The following is a 17,327-nucleotide window of genomic DNA, read 5'->3' on the forward strand; positions in this document are numbered from 1 at the left end:
GACCCAAAAGTTTACCCCAAGAAGACTCCGAATGGGGAGTGTATTTGGGTGCGGACGCGTATTCTTCGATGAAAGCCCAAGAACGATAGTGCATTGTATGACTGTGTGTCACACGTTCATATGCATTTCATTTAATTTTTTAATGTTGTGGAATTGTGTAAAATATTAGATCTTAAATTACATGACTTGATTAATATTGTAGAAATGTTTCTTTTGTGTTCTTTGAAACTTAGTAATCCCCATTAACCCATTAGGTGTTAGCCACCCTACTGAGCAATGTGGAATGCTCACCCTTTCCTTTTTACATTTTTTTTAGATGCAAATATCACTCCTGAGGATCCACAAGTGAGGCAAAGAGGACTTCAGGATGCCTCTGGAGCGGTCTAGTGGAACGTGTCTTATTTATTGTGTTTGTGCTATTGGGACTTGTTTTAATAAATTGTGAACTATGGATATGTAATGAGACCCTAGTTTGATTAAGTTGTTTAGCTATGGACTTTTATTTTGGACTGTAATGATAATTAATACATTTTGTTGCTTTTGAGCATTGTTTGAGATATTATTAGTTGATGAAAACTCTAGTGTGAGGTATGTGTAGAAGAAAAAAAAAATTCAAAGTATTTTGGTTGACTGCCAGTGTGGAATAAGAGGAACCCTTATGGTCAAACCTTTGACCTGGGGTCATGGGCCAAATTTTGGGTCACCCATAATTTGGGTCATGACAACATGGTATCAAAGCCAAGGTTGCAATAATACCTTAGGGTCAATGTTTGTGGGTGTTTATGTGTATTGTAATGTTATGATTTTTTGTATGTGTTAGTTAATGAGTTGAGTATTAATTTTGTGATTGTATGAAAGTGAAAGTTGTGATAGTTGTTGAAGTTTGCTAAATGGGTACATGTGAATTCATTTTGCTCACCTTGGTAATGTGGTTGAATTAAGGATTATTAAATTTGAAATGGCAGGAAGGACCAGAAGAGGAAAATCTGAGAGAAATGAGGAGTTGGAGTCAGTAAGAGAAGAACTCCGAGAAGTAAGAAGGGAGTTGATTGGAGCCAAAATATGTGCTCTAATGGCACATATTCTATATGATTTGTGCACCAAAGGACATTTAAATCACCCAACTTGACCAAATCAATGCTAAGGCCTTAGCCATGAGTTTAATTTGTACTTTGGAGACTTATCTCAAGTTTAAGGGAAGAAAATGGTGCAAGTTGAATCACTTTAGATTTTGAAAGATCAAGAAAGGGCTAAATGAGGAAATAAGTGAGTCAAGACTCATGGACCATAAGGAAAGGTAATATGAGGATATCATGAGTTTTTAAGATGAGAAATGATCATTATGGAGTAAGAAAGAAGGCAAGAAAACATGGGAAATGAGGCATGAAGCAAGATTCAGTTGCATTGAAATTTAGAACTCAAAAATCTGATGGCATTATATACTCTGAATTTGAGGACAAATTTAGAGCCCTTTCTGGAGTCTATTGTATACATACTATATATCGTTTCGAAGCTTGGGAAGTCAGGAGTCCAACTCTTCAAACGATTTGCAAATCAAAGCTGAAATGAAGAAGTTATGGCCATTTGAAGACAACTGCACCAAGCTGGAGGGTCATTTCGAAATGATTTCGAAATTGAACTTATTATTTCGAAATTCAACTTATGAATTCGAAATCCACTTCAAAATGACACCAATTTCGAATTCACCCACTGCCACTTTGATGTTCCGCCTCCTCTACCTCAGGAATTGCATCTATTCAACTTATGAACTCGAAATCCACTTTGAAATGACACCAATTTCGAATTCACCCACTGCCACTTTGATGTTTCGCCTCCCCTACCTCAGGAATTGCATCTAGACACTCCATCCACCCTAAGTGAACCCCATATGACTAGAAATCACCATTTTATTATTTTTTAAATCATTTTTAGGAATTTATTTTGGAATAAGTGGCCAATGAGAGTGTGCCACATGTTAAGTAATTGATGATATTATATAAACTCTCTCAATTCTAGGTTTTAGGGATCTTGGATCTTTTTCCGGAGAGTTTGACATTGAAAGTAGAAGAAGACGAAAACTTTGGTTTGTTTTCTTTTTCCTCTTTATAAAATATATTGTTTTTAGTTTCTTTTGATTCAAATTATGGATTTTTACCCTATTATGGATTGTGAATGTGACATCACCCCCATGAGAGGCTAAGAGCCAACTTGGGGCTTGACGTATGAAAACCTAAGGGCTAGGAAACCTATAGGGACAATGGGTAAATTGTTATAACAATGAGATTAATTATTGGTTGGGTGATAATTTATCATTTTTTTATCCTATCCTTGTGAATTCGTTTAGGGAATGATATGGTAGGTTATTACCTGATACTAGTGATTCTTGGTAATACTTGATCATTAGTTATCCTCGTCTTCTCTACTATTATTTGCCCCTAAACAAAGCTATAAGGAGTAGGAAAGGTTAAAAAGTCAAATCTTAAATTGGTAATCAATCTCATTCATTTGATGGTTTTAGGAATCTGTTTTAAAAAGAAAAAAAATTAGGTTTCAGATGCAATTTTGAGTTATAGAACTCAACTTGATCACGAGCAGCTAAGGATCCCAAAACCTTAAGATCATATTACTTAAAAGACCCATGTTTTCTCTAATTTCTATACCTTACGTTGGATTGTGGAAAACCCCAAACTTGAATCAATTGAATTTAAAATCAATATTCATTTTTTTATTAATTTAATTTCTTTTACTTAGTTTCGCATTATTCACATATTGTTTTTTCACTTTAGGATTAAAACAAAAACAATTCATATATTCTAGTATTGATAATTTTCATAAGCCAGTCCTTGAGGACGATACCCGGAATACTACAAAAACCGTAGTGACTCTTTCTCTAGTTTTTCTTTATCAGAGTTATTACGTAAAAAGACTAAATATTTTGGTACAATAGAGAATTTCGGTCAAGAAATTGGTTGAGAGAGACTGTCTAGTTGGTGAGAGGCCACAATTCCAGGAGATCAGAAGATACCCAGGGCCATGAGGATTTAGACCACTCACATAGGAGGAGCTGCATTGAGAGGCCAATAATGAGCCAGATGGAAGTGATGAAGAGATTCATGGTGATGCAACCTCCATCTTTCAATAGAGAGCCTAGTGCGGAAGCAACTGAGCATTGGTTGAGGAGGATGAGAAGAATTCTAGTGGGGCTGGACATACTTAAGGAAAGAAGGGTAGGTCTGGCAGCATACATGCTTGTTGACAAAACTGATTTCTGGTGGGAATCAATGAAAAGAGTGTATGACACAAAGATTATGACCTGGGAGGAATTTGAGAGAATCTTCTTTGGCAAGTATTTTGGAGAGGTGGTTAAGCATGCCAAGAATATGGAGTTTGAGCACCTCATCCAAGGAACCATGTCAGTGTTGGAGTATGAGTCACGCTTTTCGGAGTTGTCTAGATTCGCTTTAGGGATGATCAGTGAGGAAAGAGAAAATGCTAGGAGGTTCCGGCCTGTTATTACGAATAGATTAGTCCCACTGGCAACAAGGGACTTCTGAGTTGGTTAAGAAGGTTTTGTTGGTGGAGCAGGACATTGAGGAAACCAACCAAATTCGGGAGCAAAAGGGGGACAGAAAAAGGAAACAAAGAATGAGGGAAAGTTCCCAGAGGAGATCCCAGGGCCTGTAGGAGAGGCAGAGGACTCAGCAATCTAAGGGGCATTCCTTGTTCTATACAGGAAGTGAGCAGAGTACTCAGAGGGTGGCTACTAATAGAGTATGTTATGGTTGTGAAGCGGGAGACCACTTATGGAGGGCTTGCCCATTGTGGGGCGTAGGTAGGCTCGACCTCAGTCTTAGGGAAGTTCTCAGCAACAGCCGGTAGTGCCTTTCCAACCCCCTCAATTTTAGTTGCCTTACTACCAGATGCTACAATTACCTCCAGCAACGCAGGAAACCAGGACATCTACCATGAGTAGTCAGACTCGTTCTTCTCAGGGGTCAAATACTAGAAATAGGGGAAGACAAACAACGTGAAGAGTTTTTGTCTTGATCCCAACAGAGCCAAAAGAGGACGCTCTTTTGGTGGAAGATATGATTTTGGTATATAGCACTTGGGTGTATGTTTTGTTTGATACTGGTGCAACTCATTCTTTCATTTCTGCATCTTGTGCTAATGCATTGGGGTTGAAAATGGAAATGGTAGAAAATTTGTTACTTATCAAGTCTCCTATGGCTACGAATTCTAGAGTTGATACAATATGCAAGGGGTACGTTATTACCTTGGTGATAGAGCACTTAATGTGGATTTGAGGATTTTGGATATGACTGGGTATGATGTTATCTTGGGAATGGATTGGTTGACGGTGTATAGAGCATTTATTGATTGTTATTGCCGCATGATAATATTTTGTCTGACAAATGGATTTGAGGTTTGCTTTGTTGGAGGGAAGTGTGTTAGTTTGCCTTTTTCGCAGTCCAATCCGTGCTATCAGTATGTGTTGAGGAATGGATCAATAAATTTCCTAGCTTGCCTTCGTGGTAAGGAGAAAGCCCAGAAGGACATTACAGAAATTCCAGTGGTGAGAAAGTTCCAGGATGTATTCTCATATGAGTTACCAGGTTTACCACCACATAGAGAATTTGATTTCCCTATTGAAGTATACCTAGGAATGAATCCTATTTCAGTATCCCCCTATAGGATGACCCCTCTTGAGTTGAAAGAATTGAAAACTCAGTTGGAGGAATTGTTGAGTAAGGGTTTTATTCGTCCAAGTACATCGCCATGGGGAGCCCCAATGCTATTTGTGAAGAAGAGGGATGGCACACTAAGGTTGTGTATTGACTATAGGAAGTTGAATAGAGTTACTATGAAGAATAAGTATCATTTCCCAAGGATCGATGACTTGTTTGATCAGTTGAAGGGTGCGAAGTATTTTAGTAAGATTGACTTGAGAACTGGGTATCATCAATTGAGGATTAGGGAAGAAGATGTTCCTAAAACCACTTTTAGAACGAGAATTCTTAATCATGCCTTTTGGGTTAACTAATGCCCCCGTTGCTTTCATGGATTTAATGAACAAAATATTTTGTGCTTACTTGGATCAGTTTGTGATTGTCTTTGTGGATGACATCTTGATCTACTCCAAGAGTTTGGAGGAACATAAGCAGCATTTGGTGACCACCCTTCGAACTTTAAGAGGATATCAGTTGTATGGGAAGTTGGACAAAGGTGAGTTTTGGCTTACTGAAGTGAATTTCTTAAGCTATGTGGTTTCTGAGACAGGAATAGCAGTAGACCATTCCAAGGTGGAAGCTATACAGGAGTGGCAAAGGCCTACTAATGTATTTGAGGTTAGAAGTTTCTTGGGGTTGGTTGGATATTATAGGAGGTTTGTGGAAGACTTCTCTAGGATTGCAGCACCAATAACTTGGTTGACTAGAAAATGGGTGAAGTTTGAATGGAATGAGGAATGTGAGAATGCTTTTCAGGAGTTGAAGCAGGAATTGACCATTGCTCCTATTAGTGGAGAGTTGTTTACGGTTTATTGTGATACTTCTACAGTGGGGCTAAGGTGTGTGCTAATGCAGTAAAGCAAAGTGGTAGCTTATGCCTCAAGACAATTAAAGCAGCGTGAGCGGAATTATCCAACACATGATTTGGAGCTTGCAGTAGTGGTGTTTGTCCTTAAGACTTGAAGACACTATTTGTATAGAGAGAAGTTTGAGGTGTACTCTGATCACAAGAGTTTAAAATACATTTTCACTTAAAATGATCTGAACTCTAAGCAGAGGAGATGGATGGAGACATTGGAAGATTATGATTTTGCTCTTCATTACCATCCTGGGAAAGCGAATGTTGTAGCAGATGCCTTGAGTAGGAAAAACTATGGCTAGTTGTCTAACTTGGGGTTGAGAAAGTTTGAGATGCATACAGTTATTGAAGATTTTGAGCTATGTCTTGGTTAGGAAGGACATGGTCCATGCTTGTACAATATATCGACTAGGCCAATGTTTATCCAAAGAATAGTGGAGGCCCAAGTCCATGATGAGTTTTTAGAAAAAGTTAAAACCCAGTTGGTAAAAGGTGAAGCAGATGAAAATTGGTCTATACATGTAGATGGGAGTGTGAGATTTAAAGGAAGGTTGTAAGTGCCAAGAGATGTGGACTTGAAGAATGAACTTCTAGCAGATGCTCATAGGGCAAATTATACCATCCACCCTGGGAATACCAAAATGTATCAAGACTTAAAAAGACAGTTATGGTAGAGTGAGATGAAGAGAGAAATTGCTCAGTTTGTAGCCAACTGCTAGATTTGTTAGCAAGTGAAAGCTGAACACCAAAAGCCTGCAGGGTTGTTGCAACTTTTACCTATACCTGAGTGAAAGTGGGATCACATCACTATGGACTTTGTGATAGGGTTGCCAAGAACTAGAAGCAAGAAAAATGGAGTTTGGGTAATTGTGGACCGCCTTACTAAGTCAGCTCATTTTCTAGCCATGAAGACTACTGATTCCATGAACTCTTTGGCTAAGTTGTATATACAAGAGATTGTGAGATTGCATGGGATACCTTTGACTATAGTGTTTGACAGGGACCCTAAGTTTACTTCTCAGTTTTGGTAGAGTTTATAAAAGGCTATGGGCACCTAATTAAATTTTAGCACCGTTTTTCACCCTCAAACTGATGGTCAATAAAAAAGAGTGATCCAAATCTTAGAAGACATGTTAAGGGCTTATGTTTTGGATTTTGAGGGAAATTGGGTAGATTACTTACCTTTGGCAAAGTTTGATTATAACAACAATTACCAATCTAGTATTGGCACCTTATGAAGCACTCTATGGGAGACCTTGTAGATCGCCCTTGTATTGGATAGAGACGGGTGAGAGTCGTTTGTTGGGACCTGAGATTGTCCAAGAGACTATAGAAAACATACAACTCATCAAGGAAAAGCTTAAGACTTCCCAAGATAGACAGAAAAGTTATGCAGACCAAAGGAGAAGGCCCTTGGAGTTTAAGGAGAGGGATTGGGAAGAGGCATATTTCGATTTAGGAAAAAGGGAAAGTTAACCCCTAGATTTGTGGGACCATTTCAGATTGATAAGAAAGTTGGCCCAATGACATACAAGTTAATCTTGCCTCAATAGTTGTCGCTTGTTCATGATGTTTTCCATGTGTCGATGCTAAGGAAGTGTACTCCAGATCCAACTTGGGTAGTGGACTTGCAAGATGTTCAAATTAGTGAAGATACTTCTTATGTGGAGAAACCTTTACGAATTCTAGAAGTTGGAGAACATAGGTTCAGAAACAAAGTGATCCCTGCAGTCAAAGTGTGGTGGCAACACCATGGGATAGAAGAAGCCACTTGGGAACCTGAGGAAGAAATGAGACAACACTATTCGCAACTCTTCTACGATTTTTAAGGTAAGTTCGTTTAAATTTTGGGACGAACTTTCTTTTAGGGGGGTAGGATGTAATGACTGGGTATTTTAGGCCACGTTGGAAATTCTAGTTTGAAAAGTCTTCCTTTGAGTGGTGGTTGAAAAGTAAAAAAGAAAAGTGATTGGAGAACACATGTTAATTTTGGATTGGTGAAATTCGATTTATTGTGTTGGTCAATTAAGTGAGTTGAAAATTTTGTACCATGTCAACCTTATGGTAGAAATTTTCTTAGGATTTTTTAAATTGAAAATTTCCGGAAACGAAAAATGAAAAGTGAATTAATTAAAATTAATTAGAATTAATTAAGTAAAAATTAAATTAAATTTGCTTATTAATAAAATTGAGAAAATTAAATTTTTGGGTTGGTGTTTAATAATTAATTTGTGTGTTATTAAAAAAAAAATGGAAATGAAACAAAAGCAAATGAGATAAATATAATAAAAAAATAAAAAGGATTCAATGGGGCCTTTGGATATTGGGCCATGGATAGTGGGATGGTGGTTAAATGAAAAAAAAAAAAAAGGAAAAGCAATTAAAAAGTGGTAGAATGGGAGAGAGAGAAAGAACCCTAGCGGACTGTGGAGAAACCCATCTCGTCGAAACTTTGGCCGACCATTTGGACGGCTGAACAACGTCCGTTTTGGCTCAAATTTTGAGGAGATGTTCTACTCGACGAGAAGAATGATTCTACGATGGCCGATTGTGATTTTAACGGTCGAATTCTTAGATCTGTGGTAGGGGAACCTAACCCTAAAACTTTAATTAAATGCGTTTTTCCTTCGAAAAAATTGTAAATCTTGTTATTATGAGTTAAGTAGGTAATATTGGTGTTATAGGAATTTTTGTGGATAATTTGGAATTTTTTTTGGAATTTTTGTAATTTCGGGGTTTTCTTTTTGGTTGCTAAATAATTGTTTTGGGTTGTTAAAAATTATTGGAATTGTTGGAAAATTTTGAAATTATGGTATAATTTCGAATTTATTAATATGTGAATTTTTGAGAATTTTTGGAATATTTTCGATAATTTTATTGTAGAAAATTAATTATTTTCGAATATTGGAAATTATTAGAATTATTAAGAAATTCTGAAATTTTGGTATAATTTCAAGTTTATTGATATGTGAATTTTTGAAAATTTGTTGGGATATTTTTTAAAATTTTAATGTGGAAAATATATTTTATTAGATTATTGGGAATGTTGGAATTGTTGAAATTATTGGGAAATTTTGGAATTGTGGCATTCATTTGCATCGTGGTTGTGTGAAGAAATGATAAAAATTGTGAAAAGTGTATGAAATGGAAAAAGAAAAAAAACTAGTGGTGAAAAGTAAAAGCCCGTGTGAGGCGAATTAAGAAGGAAGAGAGATTCCTAGGATGAAAGACCCAAACGTTTATCCTGAGAAGACTCCAAATGGGGAGTGTATTTGGGTGTGGACGCGTATCCTTCGATGAAAGCCCAAGAAGATAGTGCATTGTATGACTATGTGTCACACGTTCATATGCATTTCATTTAATTTTTTAATGTTGTGGAATTGTGTAAAATATTATATATTAAATTACGTGACTTGATTAATACTGTAGAAATGTTTCTTTTGTGTTCTTTGAAACTTTGTAATCCCCATTAACCCATTGGGTGTTAGCCACCCTACTGAGCAATGTGGAATGCTCACCCCTTCCTCTTTACATTTTTTTTAGATGTAAATATCACTCCTGAGGATCCACAGGTGAGGCAGGGAGGACTTCAGGATGCCTTTGGAGCGGTCTAGTGGAGCGTGTCTTATCTATTGTGTTTGTGCTATTGGGACTTGTTTCAATAAATTGTGAACAATGGATATGTAATGAGACCCTAATTTGATTAAGTTGTTTAACTATGAACTTTTATTTTGGACTGTAATGATAATTAATACATCTTGTTGCTTTTGAGCAGTGTTTGGGATATTATTAGTTGATGAAAACTCTAGTGTGAGGTATGTGTAGAAGAAAAAAAAATCAGAATGTTTTGGTTGACTGCCAGTGTGGAATAGGAGGAACCCTTAGGGTTAAACCTTTGACTTTGGTTCATGGGCCAAATTTTGGGTCGTGACATATATCGACTCTAAAACTTCGACCACCCAACAAAATGCCACCTAGACCTTGACTTATAGTTGCGGTAAATGTCACCATTTTAAACTTCAGATGAGTAAGCTTCGCTTCAAGTTGGTTTGACTCTTCCAATTGGATGCTTGTTAGTAGTAGTCACATGACTGTCGTATTTCAAATTCCATTGCTTGTTGTAGAGTTTGAGGATCCCCAAAGACACATCAGATTATAGTAGCAGCACCATTATCAAACCTAGAAAAGAGATTACTTGTTGGCAAAGACGGAGGAATGGGTAAGCCTCCAACATCAAGAAAATTAACGGTGATGAAATGAGTTCTGGTAAGAGTAGAGCACAGCTGTAAACAACAAGCATTGTTTCAGATGGAAGCTGATTCCTAATACAAATACAAGCAATCTTAATAAGTCTCTTCTGCTCATGCATATCTACATGCTTTGGAGATAATCTCGGGGTGTCTTGCAATTTGTCCTGCTTATCATCATCAATGGTTGTAGTGGTCTGTTGACTACTAACGTCATCCTTCTTCAACTGTTTCGCAAGTTCTGAATTCAATTTTTGATCCACTTGTAGCAACCAATTGATGGCAAGAAGGGTTGTTGTTACCCATTTTGGAACTTGAGGTTTCTCGCTGTCACATGCACTAGAAGCTGAACCCAATAAAGCTACAATCTTTAGCTATAGAATTTTCATTGGAATGATTTTCAACTTTATAGTTTGAGAACCAATCTATAATCTAAAGGTTCTAATCATGAAATTTATCTTTCAAACTCTTTTTTCTTTTTAAATAATACCCTCAGGTGAATTGACGAAAGACACATCCACCCTTGAAGTGCATCACTTCCTTCTTAAATTTCATTCAGTTTTGCAAGGGATGTTTCAACTACTCTTTTCCTATGTATCCTCCCATTCGGAATGATGTGACAACCATGTAATCATATGCCATCTTGATCAATAACTTCTACATGCAGGATTCGAATATTAGTAAAGCCAATTAGTCTCTTTTAATTCAGTATGGCACTTATCCAAACTTGCTCTCTTGAACCATTTGCTTCCTATTATGAGAACTGGAATCCTTAGCCATGAAATTCAAACTTGTCAGAAAGAAGACCACTTTTTGGCCAACAACGATGAAGTGGATTGAGTTTTGCCCACTTTCTCTAACAAGTCTCATAACAAAGGAATAGAGATGTGCAAACCGAAATGGCATATATGGGTGTGTGAACCAAAGATGGATGCTCGGGACGTGAAGGATCACATACGAAACCCCCAAAAAGAAGTAAGAGGAAAATCACAAAAAAGAATTGAAGCTCCATATCCTGTCTTCTCAATAGGGGCTTAACAAGAATAAGTGATGAACCCAAAGAATGGGTTTATAACAAGAACAATCAATTTCAGGACATCACACAACAAAGATTAATCCAAATCCATGCATATATCCAAACAAAGCCATATAAATAATGAATGAGACCATGCCACAAGTAATCCATACCCAAACCATAATAAAAGTAGAAAAAACAATCTTTAGCATTAATACACAAATTTGGAAGGTTAAAAAGAGATGAACAGAGAGCCACGATGATCATACATGAGAGTCCTTCTCTACTTCTCCAAAGACCAACGAGCTCCCATTCTCTTTGACCAGACCTGATAACCCAGATGAACTCCCTCTTTGTTTCTGCTTCCTCATTTCCTTATCTATTCCATGCATGCTGAAAGTCCCTACTTTGAAAACTTCTTCCCTCTTCCAAAACCACCAGCTTGTGGCAATTGGTAGTCGTCCCCCATAGGAGTCCTCTCTCTGAATTCTATGTCTCCTCTATCGAAAAAATTCTTTTTGAATTTCAAGAAGAATCATTTGTGCTTATCACCCAAGGAGTCCCACATTTTTCAGAAGCTTCTTCATCCATTTTTAACTCTCCAATGGTGATCTTCAATAACACCCAAAAGAATTTATTTCCTTCTCAAAGTCTTACAAATTTCAAAAGTTCTTCCTCATCTATTGGTAGATTTCCCTATAAAGGCATCAAATTATTGAATTAGATAAATTAATAAAAATTTTAGAGAATGATAATATGATAATAATAAATAAATGAGTAAATAGCAAGATAATAAACAAATAAATAAATAATAGTAAATAAGTAAGCAGATAAAAAAAAATAGGTGTTTGATAATAATAAATATAAAAAATAAAAATAAATAAACAAATAGATGAAAAATGAGCCACACAAGCCATGCAAGTTATGCAACCATGCAAGTTATACAAGTCATGTCTAGAATGTCTAATGGGTCAAGTGAGTCTAAGTGACCGAGGTGGGTCTAAAGTGGTGCCTAATAGACCAACTGTACCTAAATGAGCCTAAGGTGGGCCTAAATGAGTCTTAATGGGCCTAGGTGGTGCCTGATGATATAATTAAGTCTAATTGCTTAAATGTTTATTATTTCTTCTGTCTGGATATGATTAGAAAGTTTTTTTAAATACATAGGCTGGATATCAAACAACATGCATGTGATTTGGAAAAAATCATGGCCAGAACATGGATATGGTTTTCTTAGTAATTTACCTGGTTGATGTTTTTTGTTGTATGTGTATCTAGTGAGAATGTGGAGTAAGCAAGCCATAGTGTTTAGGATGGTTTGAAAATGGTTTAGGTGGCATTTTAGAATTTGCAGGATGTTTGCATGGTTCAATTACTGAGCCAAAATCTTTTGGAGATTAACTCTAGTAATTGGATAACCTTACTTTAACTCAAATTCAGATATCACTTCTATAAACTCAGTAACAAAACGAATAAGATGACACTAACGAAATGATCTCAATCCAACAGATGAACTGACAATTCACAATAATCTCTACTGTCATTCACCTCTTTCAATAAAATCATGATTTTTTATTTCATTTAGAAAATTCATCTCTCTTTTACTTATCAAAAAAAAAAAAAAAAAACAGAAAAAAACTTCATCTCTCTTTTGTTCTCTCCCTCACTTATATTTTCACAAGCATTAGGTGGAATCAAGGGAGAAATATGAAGGTGAATTTTGATGTCAATGATAATGGCAGCATTCAAATAATTTGTTAATATCAATGAAGATATACTTATTGATGTTGATGTCAAAAACCATTTTTTTGAAGATCAAGAATTGGTTGTGAAAGTCATGAGTTGCAATATAGTTGTAGTAAAAGCCGAAATTGGTCTTAAACAGAGCTAAAGGCAGTCTTCAGGATTCTTATACAATAATAGAGTGGTGCTACCTATGTATAATAATATAGTCACCTGTACTCTACTTTTCTTCCTCCTACTTGGTTATGCAATTGTTACGATAGAAACTATATCTTTACTTATTGCCATGGGTTGGTTCCCTATGTTTTTCAAGATTTGTCATGTCTGTTTATATTCTTGCTACTTAGGAATGATCCATCTCCATCATGGTTGTTCTTTTGCCATTTACCACAATCATATTCTAGATGAAAGAGTTTGTGGATTTTTTTTATTGGTTGAATTTGTCTATTTTCCATTTTTTTTTAAAACCGCTCAAATTGCAACATTGGTTAAACTTAGAGGTCATTTGGAAGTGGCTTTGAGAGGGCTAGAAGTGTTTTCTAATGCTTAAAAACTCAATTCAATAAAAATAAAATAAAAAGAAGCTTGACTAAGTGCTAAAATACCCTCTCAAAAAATGCAGAGAATTAGTTGAAAGGATTCTTGCGCTAGCTCTTTTAGGTGCTTTTTCAAAAAATCATTAGGCATAAAAAAGAAAAGAAAAGAAAAGAAAAGAAAAGAAAAATGTAGTCAAACACTTGGATTTCAATTGAGAAGTACATAATACCAAATGGTACATTTTCTTCATCAAAATTCTCTTTTCGTTCTACCTCAATAGTTTCAGCCCTTCTAAATTTACTCTTTCATCATCTTTGATTCACTTAATTTGTCTACATTTACCTGTGTCACCACCAGTAATGATGGAATTGGAAATCTTATTATGTAGAATTGATGTATATTGTGCTTGTGCTTTTTCTTGGTGTTGTATAACAGATAATAGCTATCAAAAGAACATTTTTAATTTATATTGGAATGGCTAATAGTTTGTCCATGAAGGTGAAAGGGCTTTTATTTATCAGAAACAACTTGGTTTGAATAAAGAAAGTGAATTTGTGTTTGCAGGTTGACATGAGAGCTAGGATTTGGGGAAACAATGGCTACTAAAGTGTGGGGAGATGATGATATTGAGTAATTTTTTGGATTTTGGATGGGAGATGATATTGCATGTATAGTTAATTGACTTTGATGCTATGTTGCAATCAAATTGGTTGCTAGATAGTGCCTCTTTAAGGGGTGATAATACCTAAGTCGGAACCTTTGGTTTGATCATCTGGTTGAAGTAACTACTTGGTCTTGTGCAAGTCTCTTGAATTAATTAAAGAAAGTGCCTATAGTTATTACTCATCGGTTGGAAGCATGTGGGTGAGCTTGGTATTTGGTTGTTGGTTGTTGCATTATAGCTTTGTTGCTATTAGTTATCAATTATCATACAAATAAGCAATACTAGTTTTTGAAATCAATACGTGATGGCTTTTGGTATTTGTTGAATATAAATTTAGATAAGTTTTTATAAAAAAATAATTAGCATGAGAAAAAAAAAAGTGGAGGATAAGGGATTTCTACCAACAAAATTATTTAATCACATGTAGAGATTATGCAAGGAAACATATTAAGATGTCCTTTAGGATATCCATCTTTCTATTTTTGGATTTTAATAGAAGTTGTCAAATCAAATTCAATTTTCAAAATGCAATTTCATTAACCTCAAACATATAAAAGTTTTTGTTAAAATTCTTAGTGAACTTAATAAAAGAACCAATAATTTCTTGTGTAAGGAAAATATCTTCTTTGTATTTGTCATGCATAATAATTTTAGAGTTTACAATTCTATTTATTTACGACACTTATATACACAAGGATTTTAGGTTAAGGATTAGCCCTAGTATAAGAATTACTATATTTAAATACGAACATTAGAGTTATAAGAGATAATTTAAAAAATCTCTCTTAATTTGAGGCACCAATCTTGCCTAATTTACTATACCAAATCTATCAACACTCCCCTATAAGTTGGCTTGAAAATATCTTGTATTCTCAATTTGCATATAAGATTATCAAATCGCCCTTTCAACAATCCCATGATAATAACATCGGTCGGATGTTCCTTAATTGGAATGTAAGACATTGCAAATAAATATATTTTCCAATTTATCTTAAATAAAATGTCAATCAATTCTATATACTTGGTTTTGTCATATTGGATTATATTTATGTTGATAGTTGCTTTGTTGTCACAGTAAAGTTTCATAGGCAATGAATTGGGAATTTTCAAGTCTTTAAGTAGTTTCATAACTAAAGTAACTCATAAATTTCATGAGCAATAACTTGAAACAACACACTTCAATAGTACTTCTTACCACCATTGTTTGTTTTTTACTTCTCTAGGTAATTAAGTTACCTTTAACAAAAGTGCAATATTGTGTAGTGGATCTTTTATCTGTTATACTACTTGCTCAGTCAACATTTATGTAGGCTTCAATCTATATATATAGTCGTAGTTCTCAAATTATAATCCTCATATTTGAGAATTAGTTGGATTGCTTTAAATTGTTCTTGTCTTAGTGAATGCATGAATTGACTCACAACACTAACTACAAAAGCTATGTTTAGATAAGTATATGAAATATAATTACCAAAACACCCTTATGCACAAGAGTGAACCTAGAGCCAATTCAACCCTCATAAACCGTGTCATCATGGTATATGAGCTCATAGTAGGGCTCACTATGACACAAAGGAGTATTGACTCCATCATAATCAAATTCTGAAGTTGATTCAACATTCTACTAAAGAGAATCAATTGCACTCTACTACCTTATGTAAATAATAATAAGACAAAACTCAAGTCCGACCTACTATTCATTGTATGTAAATTTAACAAGGTAGTGTGATCACCTATCAAGATTAACTCTCCAATCTTTGAGTTATAAATCCCACTTATTATGTGATAAATTGACAAACTCTAGCTCCAATAAGCATATGCCAAATTTCCACTAAAGGAAATACTATGGTCATAGTCTTCTAGACTTCATGTCCTTTAGATCAGTTAAGAGGATGCATCGTCTCAATCCATGAGATATTGGTGCCTCTATTGAGAATACTCATTGCTACCAGCTTCCATCAATAGTGACTCAATCCATGGGGATATATGATCACCTTAGGATCTCATCCATAGGTCAAAGCCTCATGTTGACTTTGGCATAGGCTCAATATACTCTCAAGATTGAAAGTTCATGTAGTATAGTAGCTTAGTGAATCATGATGAATCATAACAATTGATAGTCCTACGTCATGATTCACATTAGGTCTAATCCAGTGCGCATCAAATGCACTAGTGCACTTATCATGGGAAAATCAACAAGTCATCCCTCTAATTAAGAGGTAGTGCACTACAATATTAGATGGATTGTCCAAATCCATGAATCGACTATGGACAACTCATCACTCTACAAGAAACCCATGACTTGGATCTTCTATGCAACTCTTAATGCACCTAAGTCATGTACAATACAAGTGGTGTGGGGCATGTATGCTCAAGTAACCAATTAATGCAAATGAGATAATAAAGGGAAACCAAGAAATATAAATAAATGAGTTTCTATTTATTACATCATGTCATGCTTTCTAAGACTCAATCCCAATAGCTTTGTGCATATTCATGCCCATAATCAAGGAAAGTTTGATCCACATGCCTTGAAGTGCATCTTTGTAGAATATTTTGTCACAAAAAAGGGATATAAATATTAGCACCCATCTTCAAGGAAATTTTTTATCTCCATGGATGTTACTTTTGTTGAAAAACAATCATTTTCTCCATTCTTTATCTTAATTTTGGTAAAATAGAGTAATTTCTTAATTGTAACAATTTCTTAATTTTCATGTAATTAGTAAATTTATCCCTTGATTTTTAGGGATTGATAGGATTGTGATAGGATGTCAAACTCTCCTTAAATAGAATATGTGTATATATTTTCCTTTGGAAAGAATTATTCATAGTAGAAAATAATATTTTTCCCCTTCTAACCCTAACTTATATACATATTTGTACTCATAATTATATATCAAACACAAAATTGATATAATTGTCTAAACTATGAGCTACAAATAATTTTGTGCTACTAACATTAGTCCCTAACCACTTATGCTAATCCATTTATGTTTGACCACTTTCCTAACATATTTTGTTGGACTGTATCAATCATGGTCCTTGGGTTACATATTAAAGTAGTGACATCTTACCCTTACTTCATAACATAGTCTTAGGTTCAAGGATATAAAGTAAACTTTATAGTAGTCTATTATAAGGGTTCACACAATGTTGGAGTAGGGATCCATCCAACCACTCCCTTTAATAGTTGCAAATAACACATAAAGTATGATATATATATGTTACGACGAAGCCTATACAAGAGTGGGTGTCACTTTCTAATGTCATATGAATCTTAACCCAGTTTCCTCCCTGAGCGCCTAACTTGAGTTTCTTAACACAATCACTCGTCTAACATCTCACATTCGGCTTTGTTTAAGCTATATGAATTTATGAAATAATTTCATATTTGACTTTTATGTCTTATCTTAGCCTAGCTAAGGTGACGTTCCAAATATATAGTTTATTTTGCTCACTTTCTTAGCGCCAAAATAAATATCGTCTCATCCTACTCGCCATTTAAGCACTAGGGTGATTGTAGTGTGAA

At 35.2% G+C, this 17,327-nt stretch overlaps 1 protein-coding gene across 1 annotated transcript; it reads left to right on the forward strand.

Annotated features, from left to right (window-relative positions):
- Positions 1-3,083: 3,083 nt before the first annotated feature.
- Positions 3,084-3,554, forward strand: LOC117921863. Its single transcript, XM_034839815.1, has one exon. It carries the CDS (start codon positions 3,084-3,086, stop codon positions 3,552-3,554), a length of 471 nt encoding a protein of 156 aa, XP_034695706.1.
- Positions 3,555-17,327: the final 13,773 nt, after the last annotated feature.

This window comes from Vitis riparia, chromosome 9 (assembly GCF_004353265.1).
Source record: "Vitis riparia cultivar Riparia Gloire de Montpellier isolate 1030 chromosome 9, EGFV_Vit.rip_1.0, whole genome shotgun sequence".
Taxonomy (NCBI): Eukaryota; Viridiplantae; Streptophyta; class Magnoliopsida; order Vitales; family Vitaceae; genus Vitis; species Vitis riparia.